The sequence below is a fragment of the Rhizopus microsporus genome (assembly GCF_002708625.1).
Source record: "Rhizopus microsporus ATCC 52813 unplaced genomic scaffold scaffold_20, whole genome shotgun sequence".
Taxonomy (NCBI): domain Eukaryota; kingdom Fungi; phylum Mucoromycota; class Mucoromycetes; order Mucorales; family Rhizopodaceae; genus Rhizopus; species Rhizopus microsporus.
The window spans coordinates 238741-254893 of NW_019671935.1; the positions used below are offsets into that span (position 1 = coordinate 238741).

General features: G+C 36.6%; 6 protein-coding genes across 6 annotated transcripts; 4 read left to right on the forward strand and 2 right to left on the reverse strand.

Annotated features, from left to right (window-relative positions):
• Positions 1 to 377: 377 nt before the first annotated feature.
• Positions 378 to 1956, reverse strand: RHIMIDRAFT_267230 (uncharacterized protein). Its single transcript, XM_023611984.1, has one exon. It carries the CDS (start codon positions 1850 to 1852, stop codon positions 575 to 577), a length of 1278 nt encoding a protein of 425 aa, XP_023462665.1. The 5' UTR covers positions 1853 to 1956; the 3' UTR covers positions 378 to 574.
• Positions 1957 to 4715: 2759 nt separating this feature from the next.
• On the forward strand, positions 4716 to 5584 carry RHIMIDRAFT_286281 (adenylate kinase 1; the record flags this gene model as incomplete). The annotated part of the gene is made up of 3 exons (XM_023613368.1): positions 4716 to 5071; positions 5126 to 5311; positions 5359 to 5584. The coding sequence occupies 3 exons, from the start codon at positions 4716 to 4718 to the stop codon at positions 5582 to 5584; spliced, it is 768 nt and encodes a 255-aa protein (XP_023462666.1).
• Positions 5585 to 6163: 579 nt separating this feature from the next.
• Positions 6164 to 9835, forward strand: RHIMIDRAFT_207293 (uncharacterized protein; the record flags this gene model as incomplete). The annotated part of the gene is made up of 11 exons (XM_023606979.1): positions 6164 to 6286; positions 6337 to 6410; positions 6446 to 7055; positions 7157 to 7274; positions 7325 to 7635; positions 7705 to 7920; positions 7970 to 8065; positions 8121 to 8801; positions 8854 to 9206; positions 9253 to 9416; positions 9468 to 9835. 11 exons carry the CDS (start codon positions 6164 to 6166, stop codon positions 9833 to 9835), a joined length of 3114 nt encoding a protein of 1037 aa, XP_023462667.1.
• Positions 9836 to 10258: 423 nt separating this feature from the next.
• RHIMIDRAFT_68282 (ARM repeat-containing protein) lies at positions 10259 to 12504 on the forward strand. The gene is made up of 7 exons (XM_023615559.1): positions 10259 to 10311; positions 10368 to 10663; positions 10717 to 10847; positions 10905 to 11270; positions 11317 to 11387; positions 11441 to 11545; positions 11603 to 12504. Exons 2-7 carry the CDS (start codon positions 10621 to 10623, stop codon positions 12468 to 12470), a joined length of 1584 nt encoding a protein of 527 aa, XP_023462668.1. The 5' UTR covers positions 10259 to 10311; positions 10368 to 10620; the 3' UTR covers positions 12471 to 12504.
• Positions 12505 to 12538: 34 nt separating this feature from the next.
• Positions 12539 to 13245, forward strand: RHIMIDRAFT_241175 (uncharacterized protein; the record flags this gene model as incomplete). Its single annotated transcript, XM_023609525.1, has 5 exons — positions 12539 to 12671; positions 12722 to 12802; positions 12848 to 12975; positions 13026 to 13092; positions 13148 to 13245. 5 exons carry the CDS (start codon positions 12539 to 12541, stop codon positions 13243 to 13245), a joined length of 507 nt encoding a protein of 168 aa, XP_023462669.1.
• Positions 13246 to 14249: 1004 nt separating this feature from the next.
• Positions 14250 to 14462, reverse strand: RHIMIDRAFT_207242 (glucocorticoid receptor-like (DNA-binding domain); the record flags this gene model as incomplete). Its single annotated transcript, XM_023606971.1, has 1 exon — positions 14250 to 14462. A coding segment is annotated over one exon (213 nt), but the record flags the coding sequence as incomplete, so codon positions are not given.
• Positions 14463 to 16153: the final 1691 nt, after the last annotated feature.

A 16153-nucleotide genomic window follows, 5' to 3' on the forward strand; every position in this document is an offset into this window, starting at 1 on the left:
TTTTTAGAAAAAGAAATTAAAAAAAAAGCATAAATTCGAGCTGGGGCTTTAAATATGAAAAGTAACGAGTTTATTGTTGACAAATGCTTACTCATTGCTTACAGTTTTTAGGCTTGAAATTCAGCCCATTTATTAATTTTTGGACAACTTACCTATATTTATCATCTTATCAATAACATCATCACTTTAATACAGGTGAAACTATGCTCTCTACAGCCAATCCAATGTACAGTAACAGATCATATTCAGTGAGTCATTTTTAAGCCGGAGAAGTAATCATATTTTATTCACCAAATTTGGTTATTTTATCATTAAAAATAAACAGTCTGACTCTTTCTTTTATTTTAAAAGGGCATAAAAATACCAGAGAAATGAGAGGCGCATTAGCTTAAAAAGTTTAAAATACAACATTTTTTTTTAATACACAAAAATGTTCAACTTAAAGAATTGCATAAAAAGAGAGGATTGACATAAATAAAGAATGGTATACAGTTAAGATAATAGGTAAATGGTAATAAGAATTAAAACAAGGGGGGGGGGATATATATGGGCATATATAAAAAATAGAAAGAATCTACAATACTCCTACACGAGATGACTTTTTACCTGTCATCAAGTTCTTGAAACTCTTCCATAATTTACCAACTTTGGAGGGTTCTTCTGGTATTGTCGTTGCCGCAGCACTAGGTTTCTTTTTAAGTGATTCATCATTATTCTTTTTAAATGAAAATAAAGATGGCTTGCTTGGCTTGTCAATTTTATCTGCTTTTGGTGTTGGACGGAATGAAGATATCACACGAGCAGATATCTTCTTTACTTCAGATTTTATAGTCTTCTTTTTCGGTGGTTCTGGAAGAGGTTTCTGTGCCGCAGGTCGATCGACTCTAGGTGTAGTTAATACATTTGGTTGCTTAACAGAACAAGACGTAGTAGATTCCGCTGGTTTTTTCCAGAAGGCACGACTAGCGAATTCTGAAGCACGTGAGGTAAAAGATTTTTTGGAACTGGGGTTACTTGATAATTTGGTGCAACTACTACTACTAGGATTACTATTTTTCTTTAAAGATGCTCTAGAATCATTGGTCGTTTTGTTCGTCTGAATAGAGCCGATGGTTGTACCAAGCTGACCACGCTTGGGAGATGCAGGTGATACAATGGATGACGATGTCTGTGGCGGTTGTCGCTTTGAGAAGAAGTCCTTTAGTGACTGAACTGTTCCCTTTTTTATCTCTAATCTTTCAAGGGGCGGATCTGTAGTAATAATCGACGTCTGTGTGGTCCTCTGGCTCAGGTTACTCAGGGAATCCGGTAACTGAAAGAGGGATCTTATTGAACGCACGGTGCCTCGTTGTATTGAGCTCAAGACAGAGGATCTTCTACTGTATGAGGAATCTGCATCATGACGACTAATGCTGGTTGTACTTTTTGATTGAATAGATGAAGCTCTATTGATAGACGGTGGCGATACTCGAGCAACATCGCGAGGATCAGCTTCCGCAATAGGTAAGAAATGGTCATCGTTGTGAAACGGAAACGCTAGAGGCCTCGGGCAAGAATAGACTAGATCGGGTTGGCGAGGGGTTTGGTGGTATCTTTTTTTCTTTTTTGGTGGACCAGTAATGTGAGGCTTTTTGTTCTCATCGGTTGTTGTTATAGTTGAAGTTGAAATAGTGGTTGGAGTTGATACAATTGAGCATGTGGGAGTGAACGATGAGGAGGTATATCCGCTATCAGCTCCGGCTGATATTTCAGATTCGAGTGAAGAGCGTTTTTTATGAAGTGTATGCTTTGAGTCTTGCTTTGCAGAGCGAATCAAATATTGTTCATATCTAAGACCAGAAGAATGAAACATCTATAGTTTTCCTTTTAAAAGAAAAAAAGCTTCTTTTTTGTTGTTATGTTCTATAAAAGGCTGTTGCTGCTTCTATGGTTACTTGAGCCTATTTTCAAAAGGAGTGAAAAAAAAAAAAGAAAAATTAAAAAGAAAAAAGAAAAGGAGGTATATGAAAACCATTTTGTTATTTTATTTCTTGTGCCTTGTAACACGAAGCTTATAAAATAGGTTAAAGATGGAATCAATGCATCTGTTATTTACTGGACCGTGATGACTGTATGCTGACTTATTCTGCAATTCTCCTTTCATATGCTCGCTCACTCCTTATTTTTTTCTGCAAGATGATTTGAATTAAGCAGAAACAATATCTATGCATCCATACAAAGTCCGAGCTGGATATTTTTTCTTCTTTTTCGCTATGCCAAATCCAGAGGGCCAGAATTGATTGGATTATCATTGGATCAGGCTATACAACAGTTCTTGTAAATGCTTTTTTTTTTTTAATGAGTATCAAATACCCTTTGATAACTTTGTGTATGCTAAAGTTCAATACTGTTGTTGTTATCTTTGTAGTCACTCTAAAGTGCAAAGATACTAATAAGATTAATCCTAATCATGAATTGAATGCATTAAATTAATAGTGTTTAATTAAGTGGCTTCTACGGTCTTTGAAGTTTACAAATAAACACTTAATTACACCATTTCCGGAAAGAGATGTCGCGCTGACTTGTCGCTTTTCGTATAAATTGTATTATAAAAATTGCAAAAATGCGACTTTACTTTCTGAAAAGACTGTATATGTTGCTCCTATCACAACAGCGGTTACCTTGACTCCGATCTCGATTGTGATGATAGAATTACAATAAAATAAAATTTTTACTTTACGCCTTTCTAAGCCGCACATCGTGGCACGAATGTCTAACTATGACCATGCAAAAGCACAAAACATTGAACCTGTTCAAAACCACGCGAAGCAAGCCTTTAAATATGGCTTACTCAAATACGCTCTACCAATCAAAGCTCTTGAGAATTTCCCCAAATATCAAGTATGACGTCGACCAATGAGGCAAAACAGGAACCATCAATAGGTTATTTGACAAAAAGATTGACCGGAGCAAAAAAAAACAGTCCTTAAAGCTTCCTTTTGACAAGTTGAATAAATCGACAACGAAAGGATCAGAGCCATAAAAGCAAATTCTTTGATCAAGAAACAGTTTAACAAACCTTGCTACGTAAAGCAGTTATCAATAGAGGGTTATGGAAATAGACTTTCAAAAAGAAAGTGACTCAGTTGGAACTTTGCTCTTGACAAAAGAAAAAACTGGCTTATCTTTTAGCTCAAATAATGTTGTTTGTGTATACAATTGATAGATGAAAGCAAAAAATTGACATTAATGAAAATGAAGCCTGCCAAGAAAAGCTTAATGTGGACGCTGCATTCAAAGTCAACTTCAAAGCGATGATTTCTAATGGATAAATGCTGTGTATTCGGGCATCAAACTTTGATGCTTTATTTTAGGTGCCTGAAGAAATCTCGACATGCTTTAAAACAGCATTCGTATGTCTATTGAAGACACTGTTGAAATTACTTTTCTATTTCAAAGTTCTAATGAAGATGTTGTAGTCAAGACGCTTGTTAAATGGTTCATAAAAGTTTATTGTAAGAAATTCAAGAACAGTGAGTAGTATTTCAAAAAGAAAAACTTAAATTCTGCTTACAAGAAGATAAAAAAAGGAGGGGGATGATTTATAAAGAGAAGTACATTTAATGTACGACTGAAGGCTGCTACTCAATATCTCTTGAAAAGTAATACACTCTGCATATGCTTGTTTCCCTCAAAAGTACTCCAATAGACCAGAAGCTTTCCCATCTATTTTCTTTATCTATACCCTGATATAGGCAGATACATGCTGTATACAGCCAATTCAACCACCGAAAGACTCTTTTACACTGTTGTTGTTATTCTAAAGAGAACAAGTGGCTAAATTGGGGAGATCAACAACGTTCAATAACGAATATGCGCAATTGATATGTTGTAAAAAAGTACGCCACGGTAGATTTTTTACTCTGTGACAATCACCACAACACGATGATAATGCCTATGTTCTCAAAATTAATCTCATATGACTTTTGTGTTCTAATTGTTGATTGTCTACAGCTGTCCACATGTGGTTACTTATTATTAAAGAACACACTTTGATCAAATAACCTTACAAAGACAAAAAGAAACTCTATCATATGATTGACGAAGATGTTACACCAACTATCTCACTCATAAGAGTTATGTCAGCGGCGCCCTTGGAATATCGCAGAAGAAACTCCTTCAAAGATCAAGGCAGCTCCAAGAGTATCCTTGCAGACATAAATGAGTTTCGAATGTCAAAGGTATTCTTTTATGAAATGAGGGAGATAAGATCGGTGCTATTTAACGTACTTTTTGAAACTTCATTTACTTTGGTCGGTAACAACTACAAATAGAAATGATTGGAGCAGAAGAAGCTTTCTAATGGCGAACATCCCATAGTATATTAGATTGTAAGTTTGCAATATGCAATAGAACAGAGATACAAATACAAGCTCGATATCTCTTTGGTTATTTGGAGAGAGGTGAAAGAAGGCCCTCAGTATTCATAGGAGAAGCTGCTGTAGAGAACATGGTTCCCTTCAACAGGATTTAGACATTTACGTGCAGGTGTCTAAATCAATTTCAGTATGAAATACTAAAAGAGTATAAAATTTAGGTGGATATGACTGTATATCGTACACATCTTATCAAGTTTAAACTCCACCCCTGCAAAAATAATCACATTTAAAAAGTACCTATTTTTTCCTTTTTCTTTTTTTTTTCATTTGTTTAATCAAACAACAAACACGAGCACGATGGCCGACAAGCATTCAGCAATCCTTGAGGAGATCAAAAAGAACATTGACTCTCTCCATGCCAAGTTTGAAGCTCTTGAAAAAAAGGTTGAAGACAGCTTACCCAAGCAACAACTTCGTATGGTCCTCATGGGCCCTCCTGGTGCCGGTAAGGGAACGCAAGCTCCTGCCATCAAGGAAAAGTTTTGTGTTTGTCATTTGGCTACTGGCGATATGCTCAGAGCTGCTGTTGCTGCCAAAACTCCTCTTGGTTTAGCCGCCAAGAAGATCATGGATGATGGTGGACTCGTCTCTGATGAAATTGTTGTTGGTATGATTCAAGAAAACTTGGATAACAATCCTGAATGTAAGAATGGGTAAAGTATTTATCAATTGATATAAAACGCGAAGACATACTTATAAATGATTAGTTTCATTCTCGATGGTTTCCCTCGTACTGTCGTTCAAGCTGAAAAGTTGGATGAAATGCTTGAAGCCAGAAAGAAGCCTTTAAACTCTGTCGTTGAATTAGTGATTGACGATAACCTTCTTGTCTCCCGTATCACTGGTCGTTTGATTCATCCTACTTCCGGTAGAACTTATCACACAGAATTCAAGTAAGTGACACGTTTGTATATATAAACATAGACTGATCATCGACTAGTCCTCCCAAGGTTCCCATGAAGGATGATGTTACAGGTGAGCCTCTTATCCATCGTTCCGATGATAACGTCGAGTCATTAAAGAAGCGTTTGGATGCTTTCCATAAACAAACCGTTCCTGTTGTTGAATATTACAAAAAGAAGGGTATCTGGTATGGTGTTGATGCTTCTCAATCCCCCAAGGCTGTCTGGGCTTCTCTTGGTGCTATCTTTGACAAGACTCTTTAGATGATGCAGTTTATGTTTGTATTTAGTTTTTTTGTTTTTATGTAAAAGAACTCGTGTTTCTTTGGTTAAATATACGCTTTATTCAGAAATCACATTGCTTACATTTATTGTGTTAAAGGGAGCCAACCATACATACATCATTACTTTTCGGTATACGCTTCGTTTGCTTAAAAAAATGCTTCGTGTGTATTAAAAAGGGGATGTGCTGCAGATTGTACAGTGTTACACATTGATAAAGTATATGGTCCGTATTCTGGAGATGGATCGACTCTGATTAAAGCTATACGCATTCCTTTTACATTATAAAAGTTGGATACAGTCAGTTGCGGCTAGAGATATATTTATATGATAGCCCTAATGTGTACAAAATAAGGGAAACAATGGACAATCCAAATGAATAACAAAGAAAAAAGGCTCAGTTTGAGGCGCATTATGATTATTTGATGTCATGAACCATTTCAATTGGCCCAAGAAGGTACGATAATCCAAACAAGGAAAGAGAGTCAATGGAAGGGGTTTACTTCATAGACTGCGGTTTTCTTTTTTATTATTATTATTATTATTGTTATTATATTTGTGATGTCAAGTAATAATAAAACTAATGAAGACAATGACTTGAACACAACTGTAGATAATGAATTACATGACCTTGGAGTTGATCTTGTTGATCAAAACGAACTAGAAAAGTCACTCATGGAAAAGGTGAAGAAAAAGAAAGGGTGAAATAACAACTTGTATTCAACCTTTATAAGGCTGACAAAGCCATAGCTGAACGAGAGGATGAACTTGATATGAAAAGATTAGAGAAAGCAAGAAAAGAAAAAGCGTGAGTTTATGGCTTTTTAAATAAATAAATACAAGCTTATACATTGTTAGTGCTGCACAGGAGCAACTTGACAAGTTAAAGATAAAGTTGAAAGAAACGGGCACTGTAGATAAACTGATACCCAAGATTAATGAGCATACAAAGAAATTGCGTGAAGCAACAAGAGACGAAAGGGATATTGTGAATCGAATGAAGGATAGAGAGAGACGAAGGATGGCTGTGCCTCCAGCAGTAGCAACAACGAGCGAACGACAGATGGATGAGACTCAGCGAGAATATTTAATTCGAACGGGTAAAATAACGCCATTCTCTAAATTGTCTGAAGATCAGCACAAGGCTACGATAACAGAAGAGCCTGCACTTGCTTTGCCCGGCTCACGATATGCTGAACCTATATCGCATCAGAACCTTCATGCACCTATTCATCAAGCAGAAGACATCAAGCTTGAGCGGCAAAAGAAGAGACAGCGTGAAGAGGATGATGCGTATGAGTTAAGCGAAGAAGAGGAAGAGGATGAAGAGAGAAAACATACAGTTCCAAAATTAGACGAAATTTATGAGGACGATGGGAACGAATCTAATTATAAGCATAGACTTAGAGAATGGATACTGAACAGAACTATGATGAGATACAGAACAACTCATGTAAGGTTTGATGTCTCAAATAATTTGGTTTCTAAAAGCACTTGTAGGAGGAAGCCGCTTCTATGTCTCTTGAAGAGATCAAGGAAAAAACAAGTGGAGAGGAATTGAATGAAGATGAGATATATCAGCCACATCCAGATTTTGAAGATCACGAGCTAGAGGGAGGCTTAAGAGTTCCAGGAGAGCTCTGGAGTTGCCTTTTTGATTATCAAAAGACATGTAAGTCCATTTCAAATACCTAGTACTTGCTAATGTCTTTTTAACAAAAGGTGTACAATGGCTCTGGGAACTGCATCGACAAGAGGTCGGAGGTATACTTGGTGATGAGATGGGTCTGGGAAAGACTATTCAAGCGGTTGCATTCTTGGCAAGCTTACATTATTCAAACATGCTGGGTCCGGGTAAGGCATGTGTTGTCGTATGTCCTGCGACTGTGATGAAACAATGGGTACAGGAATTCCATAGCTGGTGGCCCCCGCTTCGTGTTGCCATCTTGCATTCAAGTGGAAGTGGTGTAAAAACGGGTACTTACACCAGCTCAGAGGATGAAGAAATGGAGGATATGGAAGGTGTGGAAGATGTGAAAGAAGATGACTTTGAGTTTAATAGTCGAGGGAAACTCGTTTTTAAAAAAAAGAAGATAAAAAAGAAAAAGAGTATCTTGGGAACTAAGGCTGGAAGAAGAGTCTCTGCCTTGGTGAAAAAATACATAAAGCTTGGCGGTGTACTTATCACGACATACAGTGGTGTCCAATCATATAGAGAGGTCTTATTGAAGCATCAGTGGGGATATATTGTATTAGACGAAGGTCATAAAATAAGAAACCCTGATTCAGAAACAACGCTGGCTGTTAAGCAATTTAAGGTAATACGTCTTTTTTCTGTATTATGCAGAACTACGCTTAGTTTTTTAGACTCCGCATAGAATCATCCTGTCAGGCACGCCCATTCAAAACAACTTGAAAGAATTATGGTCTTTATTCGATTTCATATTTCCTGGGAGGCTTGGTGTAAGATATATACATATTATTTATTGTTTTATGCTGAGCAAAAAAGTTATAATAGACCCTGCCTATCTTTCAATCACAGTTTTCAGTGCCTATAAGTATAGGTGGATATGCTAATGCAACCAACATTCAGGTGCAAACAGCCTACAAGTGTGCCTGTATGCTACGAGATTTGATCAATCCTTATCTGCTACGACGTATGAAGGTTGATGTAGCTGCTGACTTACCCAAGAAGAATGAACAAGTCTTGTTTTGTAAACTGACAAAGCCACAAAGAGAGGCTTATTTACAATTTATCCATTCAAAAGAAATGGACGCCATCCTCGAGCGCCATCGTCAGGTGCTTTATGGCATAGATATTGTTCGAAAGATTTGTAACCATCCTGACCTGGTTGATCTGACCATCACAGAAGGGAATCCAGATTATGGAAACCCTGAGCGAAGTGGAAAAATGGTTGTCGTGAGAGCATTACTCAAGATGTGGAAGCAGCAGCATCATCGCGTTCTTTTGTTTTGTCAAACACGACAAATGTTAGATATTATGGAGACGATGATCAGGCGTCTGGACTACCGGTACTTGCGTATGGATGGTACAACGCCTGTGAACCAACGTATGGCTCTCGTGAACGAATACAATGATAACAAGCATATCTTTGTATTCCTTTTGACTACCAAAGTAGGCGGATTAGGTCTTAATTTGACAGGAGCAGATCGTGTGATCTTGTTTGATCCTGACTGGGTATGCATTCGGTTTGGCATACTTTTGTTATTATTCACACTATTTGGTATAGAACCCTTCTACTGATGTTCAAGCCAGAGAAAGGGCGTGGCGTTTAGGTCAAAAGAAAGATGTGACGATTTATCGATTGATGACAAGTGGAACAATTGAAGAAAAGATCTATCACAGACAAATTTATAAACAATTCTTGACCAACAAAATATTGAAGGATCCAAAACAGAAGCGGTTCTTTGATGCCAGTAACCTACAGTCTCTTTTTACACTAGCCACAGAAGATAGTACAGAGACCGAAACTGGACGTCTTTTCAAAGGTACTGAAGTAAGCTATAATAAGAAGAAGCAAACGAATCAAGATGACGAGGGCCAGCTAAAGTCATTGGAAGGCGTGAATGCATTAGAGCAATAGTAAGTCCTAGATATGACATGATATGAGTATTAATCCATAAATTAGTGCTGGTGAACATTTTGAGGAAGAAGAGCATAAGAATAGACTAGAACAAGAAGAGGATCATGTGTTGCAAAGTTTATTTGAGATGACAGGAATTCAAAGCGCCTTACAGCATGATCAAATCATAAATTCAGATACTCATGATGCAATGATTGTTGAAAGAGAAGGTTTGTGTGAGAGATCAAATTTTTGATATGCGAACTAACCACTACCTATAGCGAACCTAGTAGCTCAACGCGCAGCAGCTGCATTAAAAGAATCGAGAAGACTCAGACGAGCTATGGATATCGGCACACCTACCTGGACAGGACGATCTGGATCAGCAGGAGCACCAAGATATGTGTTTCAAAAGAGATCAGAAACACCGCCTCCAAGATTTGGTCAAAGCATGAATGATGATACTATGTCCGACACGTCTACCTCGTCATTTGGATCTGGCATAATATCTGGATTTAAAGGATCTGGAAATACAAAACCTTCATCAAGGACACTATTGGCTCGAATCAAAGAAAGAAAAGCGGCGGTCAAAGATGATACTACTACAGAAGGTAAATATTATATATATATATATATACACCAAATATGAGCTCATTCATATGCGTACATAGGTTCTGTACCTGTTACAGTTCTAGATGACGCCACAAGAGAAGGTATGATTGTTAAACTACGTGATTTTTTATCAGAACACGAAGGACGAGCGACATCACAAGAGATTATGGATAATTTGACGCTAAATATAAAAAAGGAGCAAGTGATTATATTTAGAAAGATGCTGCAACAAATTGCAAAATTTGAGAAAAATGAACAAGGCAAAGGTGTTTGGGTACTAAAAGAAGAATTTTACTAAATAGACGCGAAACAATATACGCGCATGCACAAGTACGCGATATAGAGAAATAAACATATTACGTGACTTGAAATGTTTTCCCCCTCCAACGAAGGGCTCGTATTTATAAATTTCATCCGTCTTGCGCTTTATTTCATTCTTTTCCCTTTTTCTCTTTCTTATCTTTTTTTTTTTCTCTGTCTTTTTGGGAACAAAGGCCTTGGTCTATATCAATAGTAAATATAAAAAGAAAATAACTTATTCCAATAGCTTTGTTGAATATAACATTTAGAGCAAATGACACTTGATGAATTCCAACTTGAAGACGATTCATTACTAGAAATCAGTCGTAAACTTTCTAATGTCACCATCGGCAAAATGCCTACTCCTGGAGAAGAGCTGGACAAAAGCGCTGTAAGGGGAGACTCACTTACGACAACGGAGTTTGTCTTTTTCATGCCTGAGTTTCTTTTAATTTTTAACCAGTGATTCTATTACAGTTACCAACAATAAAGTATCTACTGTTCTCTTCAGACTATGATAAGATGAAGCAGTCTGTCAGGGGTATACGCAGGTATCTGGTTCAAGGTATTATGAACTCTGTTGCAATATTCAATACACTGATCCATGTGTATATATAGCAAATAGTGATGAAAGTCATGTAGAGGATATTTTAGCTTTGGGTGTATTGCCTCGTATAAAGGAGCTGATGCAATCTGATAATGGAAATTCACTCAAGTTTGAATGCGCTTGGATTGTGACAAATATAGCTGTAAAGAAATGCCTAGGAATTTTTCATAAAAACTTATTCTCTTTATATCATTCATAGGCAGGCACCACTGCTCATACACAGGCTATTGTTCAAGCTGGATTTATCGATGTTTTACTTGAAATAATCAGTAGCAAAAAGGCTGAAGTCTACCTTAAAGCTCAAGCTGCTTGGGCTTTAGGTAATATTGCTGGTGAATCTCCTGCATACCGTGAGGAATTAATGACAAAAGGGAGTTCAACTGCTATCGTCAATGTGCTGAATGATATTTATGAAGATATTTATGACCTTGCATTAAGAGACGGACGTGGTAGAGGAAGGCTGTATCTATTAGATAATGATTATGATGTTAGTACAGAATCATTGCTATGGTCACTATCCAACATGGCCCGTGGAGGATATCGTACTGCTGATTATTATGAAAATGTATAGATTCATCCATTTTATATTTAAAGTATTAACTCTATTGTAGTATTTGATCATGTTTGATGCTTTTGCAAAATACGTCATGTTTGAAAATCCAAAGCAAGTATTGGAAGCTTGGTAAGTTCAAGTTTACTCCGTCATTTTACATATACGCTCATTTTTCTGCATAGCTGGGGATTATGTCGTGTTTTGTATAATATGCATGAAGTAGGCGCGTTTTATTACAGAGTTGATATTTCAGTTGAATTATGCGAACGCTTAGGAGAACTTATAACGTACATATATCCAAAAAAAATAGGCTTATAAGCCATATCTAATTATTATGACTATAGATCGAGTCCATTAAAAGTGGTGCATGCTGCTATCCGGACAATAGTAAACATATCTAATGGTCCTGACAAACACGCAATGAATTTACTACAACCTCCTGTTCTCTTAAGCTTTATGCAGCTGCTTACACCTCAAACCACAACTGATGTAAGAAAGGACGCTTACTTAGCCCTTTCAAACTTGGTAGCAAGCAATGAAGAGATGATTGATCAAATCATTCAACACAGACCCATTATCGATAATGTCATCAACCATCTTGCTGTACCTGGTCACACTTATACTCATTTCAACTGGGAGCCAACCGTATCCCACGCTTTCTACTCTAGAAGCGAAGAATGGAAAGTGACCAAAGAGGCATTATGGGTTATTCTCAATCTTGTGACGGTTGGAAGTGATTCTGCCATCTATCAGCTTCTTTCTCAACATCCTACTATTCCAGCTACCCTTGCAGCCTTGTTAAACTATATTCGATTACCTACAGATGCATGCGAAAAGACACTGGAATGTATGATCAGTTTAGTACAGAGAACGAATAAGTGTATAGGTGACCAATACCAAAATGGCAAGAACCCCTATGTTCGACAGTTGATCGATGGCCGCGCATCTATAGCATTATCTACTATACAGCAATCGAATTCGACCCCAAAGATATGGGATCTCTGCTCAAAGCTTGACAAATTACTTTATGTATCAGAAGAAAGTGTAAGTCAAGCAGCAGCTATGGTTGATGCTGGAGGGATGGCCAGTGCCTTTGGTCTTCCGTCAATGGTCGAAATTCAATCAAAGAGTCAGAAGCGAAGGGTTATTCGTGGTTTAGATGATGGTGATGTTCGTTTAATTGAAAATGCAGTAAACAACCTTTGCATTTAGCCTCCTCCTTCTTTCTTTCTCTTTTCTTAAAAAAAATAAATATGTAAATTTTTTTCTCTCTCTCTTTCATGTCAAAATCTGTCAACCTTTTGCAGCGATTAGCATTAACCTACAAGGCTTCTCGATTCCCTTGGAAAAAGCATGCTATTGTTGGATATGACTTATCAGGAAACGAATACTGGGACTGTCCAAACCCATTAGGTATAGTCATGTTGAAATGTAACTTATTTTTATAACTAAATCACACAAAGGTGGTAGAATGAAACGTTGGGTGCAAATGAAGAATGTACCTCGAGGCAATTTAACAATATTTGAAGAAAACCAATTACCAGGTACTATAAAACAGACTGATAATAACTTGGCTAACAGTAATGTAGTTCAGTGGCAAGCCTGGCTGAGGCATACACGAGATTATCCTCCAACCATTGAAGAATTAATTCAAGACGAGAAAAGAAAGTCAATAGTAAAAGAACGAGCGAAAGTTTTGGAACAGGAATGGGAACAGGTAATAATAAAAACAAGTACATAAACAAATGATTATTAAACAAAAAAAAGCGAAAACTCCAACTACAGCAAGAAGCAGAAAAGGAGAAGCAACTGTTGGAAGAAAGCAGTCGAAAAGGTAAAAAAAAAAAAGGCTATGAAGCAAAGGAAAACCAACGGTTTATGTTTAATAGAAAAAGATAAAAGTGAAGAACCCAAGTCGACAGAACCTGCTGGACAAGGAGATACATTCACTCCTGGTGAATGGAACCCGACTGTTTCTAAACGATGAAATGTAGACTAAATAATATTGCAACTTATAAATTGTTGATTTTCAAGTGCTTTTCAAAATAAATGAATGATATCATATCTAACAGCATAAGGACAAGGTACCAGATGACTTGAGAGAAAATAAAACCCAGCTATGAGCAAAAGCAAGAAGCCTTTGTCTTTTTATTTTCTATAATCAGCAAAGCCCTGTGTTATGACGATAGCTACCAACTAAAGAGTCGTATCACACCTTATCTCTGAAAGATAACAAGAGAGTCTTTATCATTGTACTAATTTAAGAAATATCCCCTTATTAAATTAGAAAAGCACAAGAAAAGCTCATGCAAAAAGATAAAGTAAAAGCAAGCAAGGACAATTAATAAAAAAAAAATGTATTTATTATGTACGGGAAATGTGGGAATGATTTAAAAGATGTGGAGATGATGATTTGCTGCTATTGTTATTACTGCTATTATTTGGAAATGCTAATGAATATAACGAAGGTATAGCTTCACTTAGAGAAGGGATATTTGTTTTGCATGTATTTTTATTACTGTCATTATTACTACTGCTGCTGCTATTATTTATATTGTTATTGCTTTTACTATGATCCACAATGCCAAGCATCATGAGTGATGCCAGTATACTGCTTTTTTCAGTGCTGTTACTATCATCTTTTTTTACAAGAGAAACGATGGACTCTATTGACTTTAATATTTCGCTTGTCTTTGATATTAGGTCAGTGATTTGATCAAGCTCTCTTTGAAGCTTTTCTCTTCTTGCTTCCAGACCTTGCTTGAATCTTGCAGGATTAAGCAAGATGGTTGATAGAACAGCGGTAAGGGAAGAAAGCATGGTCGAGTTGTCGATTTGTGTAGATAGTTTTAAAAGGGATTCTATAGCAGATACCAGTTCAGGATCATCGTGCGTCTCGCTTTCTTGTTCATGTCTTTGTAAATGTTTATTGTCAGGCTGTGTGTCTTTGTACGTCTGATTAAATATTATTTGCTGCGATGCGCTACTAAACCGTTTTCTTCGTTTTATAACAGTTCTCTTCATCGACACAGGTCTTTGAACGTGGTGCAATTTATAATAGAGTCCACATGCATTACAAATGGTGTTTCCGGAATCATCTCTTCTCCAAAGAGGAGTTGTTACTGTTTGACAGTTGTAACATTTGGTAATAGAAGCAGTCCAATGATGATTGCATTGTCCTTGACAGTTATGTTCAGTCTGCATAATGTATCGTGAGAAATAATGAAAAGAAAGAATAATAAGCTAGAGCTTCCCTTTTTATTAACAAAAAGAAGGGGGAATAGATAAGATATCATGGTTATCATATCCCGAATTCTCCACACACACACATATATATATACAAATATGCATATGTGCACAACTGATAAAAAGTAGTACAATTTTCTGCAAATGATACTGACGCTTATCTCTTATCCTCATACCCTTAAAAACTAGGAATTACTATAAATAGTAACTCTTAGAGGGCGATCATGCCTATGAACTGCTTTTTTTTTTTTTACAAATTACTATTATATACACTTTGCCCATGTTAGTCTCCATAGCAACGCTCAATAATCCCATAACCATTCATTGATGACAGTTGTAAAGAAGTATCAATTTTTTTCTTTTGTCCTACATGAAAATATAACACTATTTTCGCACGCTTGGATAATCATATCTTTCTTTGACTGATAAGGTCAGCATGTAAATTATGTTATTTCTATTGTTACTCATATAATAAACTTGAGCTTTTGATAAAATAAAGATAAGTTTCTCACGACCTTCCCAAAACTGTCTTACAGGTTCTTTTGTATTTGCTTTTTTTTTTCTTTGGCATGGGAGATAACAGATAACTTAGTGTCATTTGCGCTATTTTCTAATTATAAACAATCTTAATTGCTCACAAACAAGAAAAAAAAGAGATATAGAAGCGGATCGTTTATTATGATTGACTGTAGACACTAGTAAGAAGAGATAAGCATAGGCTTTTTTTTCTCTTCTTCTCACAGCAATAGGTCCTTGATGAGTCTTTTGTTGTTTATGTGTATTAAAGATACGGAGTGAGTAATACAGAAGGAAAGAGAAAAGGGCTGTAGTAATTATAAGTCAAGAGCGTTTCTTAAATCAGACTACGTCTATGACGCGGATTTTTTGCCTGAGCAAAAAAAAAAAAGAATAAATGCTGCTGCCTTGTTATTGATCAAGAAGAATTCTGTTTTGTACGCATTCGACCTGAAGGCGATGGCTGGTATGACTATAGAGCAGTCGCTGAAATGATAGAGAAGAATGAAAGCATGTTTCCCAGAGTAAAAGAAAAGATGCTTCATGCATTCAAAAAATACAATAATGTATACCTCGAAAACTCCTGGTTTCAAGACTTGGACCGTTTACAGAAGAATATCGAAGACGGTATTGACTAGACTACAACCACACGATGTTCAAAATACTCTGACGGCAGATTTTTTACATTCCTGAACGTTCGTAAGTAGTAGCGGATACCTACTACGTCCCTGTTTGTACCTACAGCAATAATAGCAACATGGAAACAGTAACGTATCTGCCTATTGATTATACGACAGACAAGACAAAGTAACGCAGTCCGAAGCCATTGGTATTGCAAAACAATATTCATCGAATTTCAGTCAAAGTGGATAGAAAAATCCTGAAGCAATGGCCACATATCTTCTAACGTTTTTTTTTTTTTAGTGGACTAATACATATCTATAATAAAATACAGAAAGCCACTTCTGTTCATAAATCAAGTCGGAGAACAACAAGATGCCCTAAAAGAGAATGCTACTTGACTTGTTGGAAGAATGATCCGCTTTGAGTGTGATCTCTAACGACATCGTCCTATATACCTACTATTTTAAGATGAGCCTCGTCAACCAAGGTATGGCATCTAAAAACACTGA

Coding starts and splice junctions, on each gene's coding strand:
- RHIMIDRAFT_68282 (XM_023615559.1), top strand. CDS start 10,621: ATGAAGCAGTCTGTCAGGGGTATACGCAGGTATCTGGTTCAAG. Junction 10,848..10,904: donor GGATTGTGACAAATATAGCT/GTAAAGAAATGC, acceptor TATCATTCATAG/GCAGGCACCACTGCTCATAC. Junction 11,546..11,602: donor CGCTTAGGAGAACTTATAAC/GTACATATATCC, acceptor TTATGACTATAG/ATCGAGTCCATTAAAAGTGG.
- RHIMIDRAFT_267230 (XM_023611984.1), bottom strand. CDS start 1,852: ATGTTTCATTCTTCTGGTCTTAGATATGAACAATATTTGATTCGCTCT.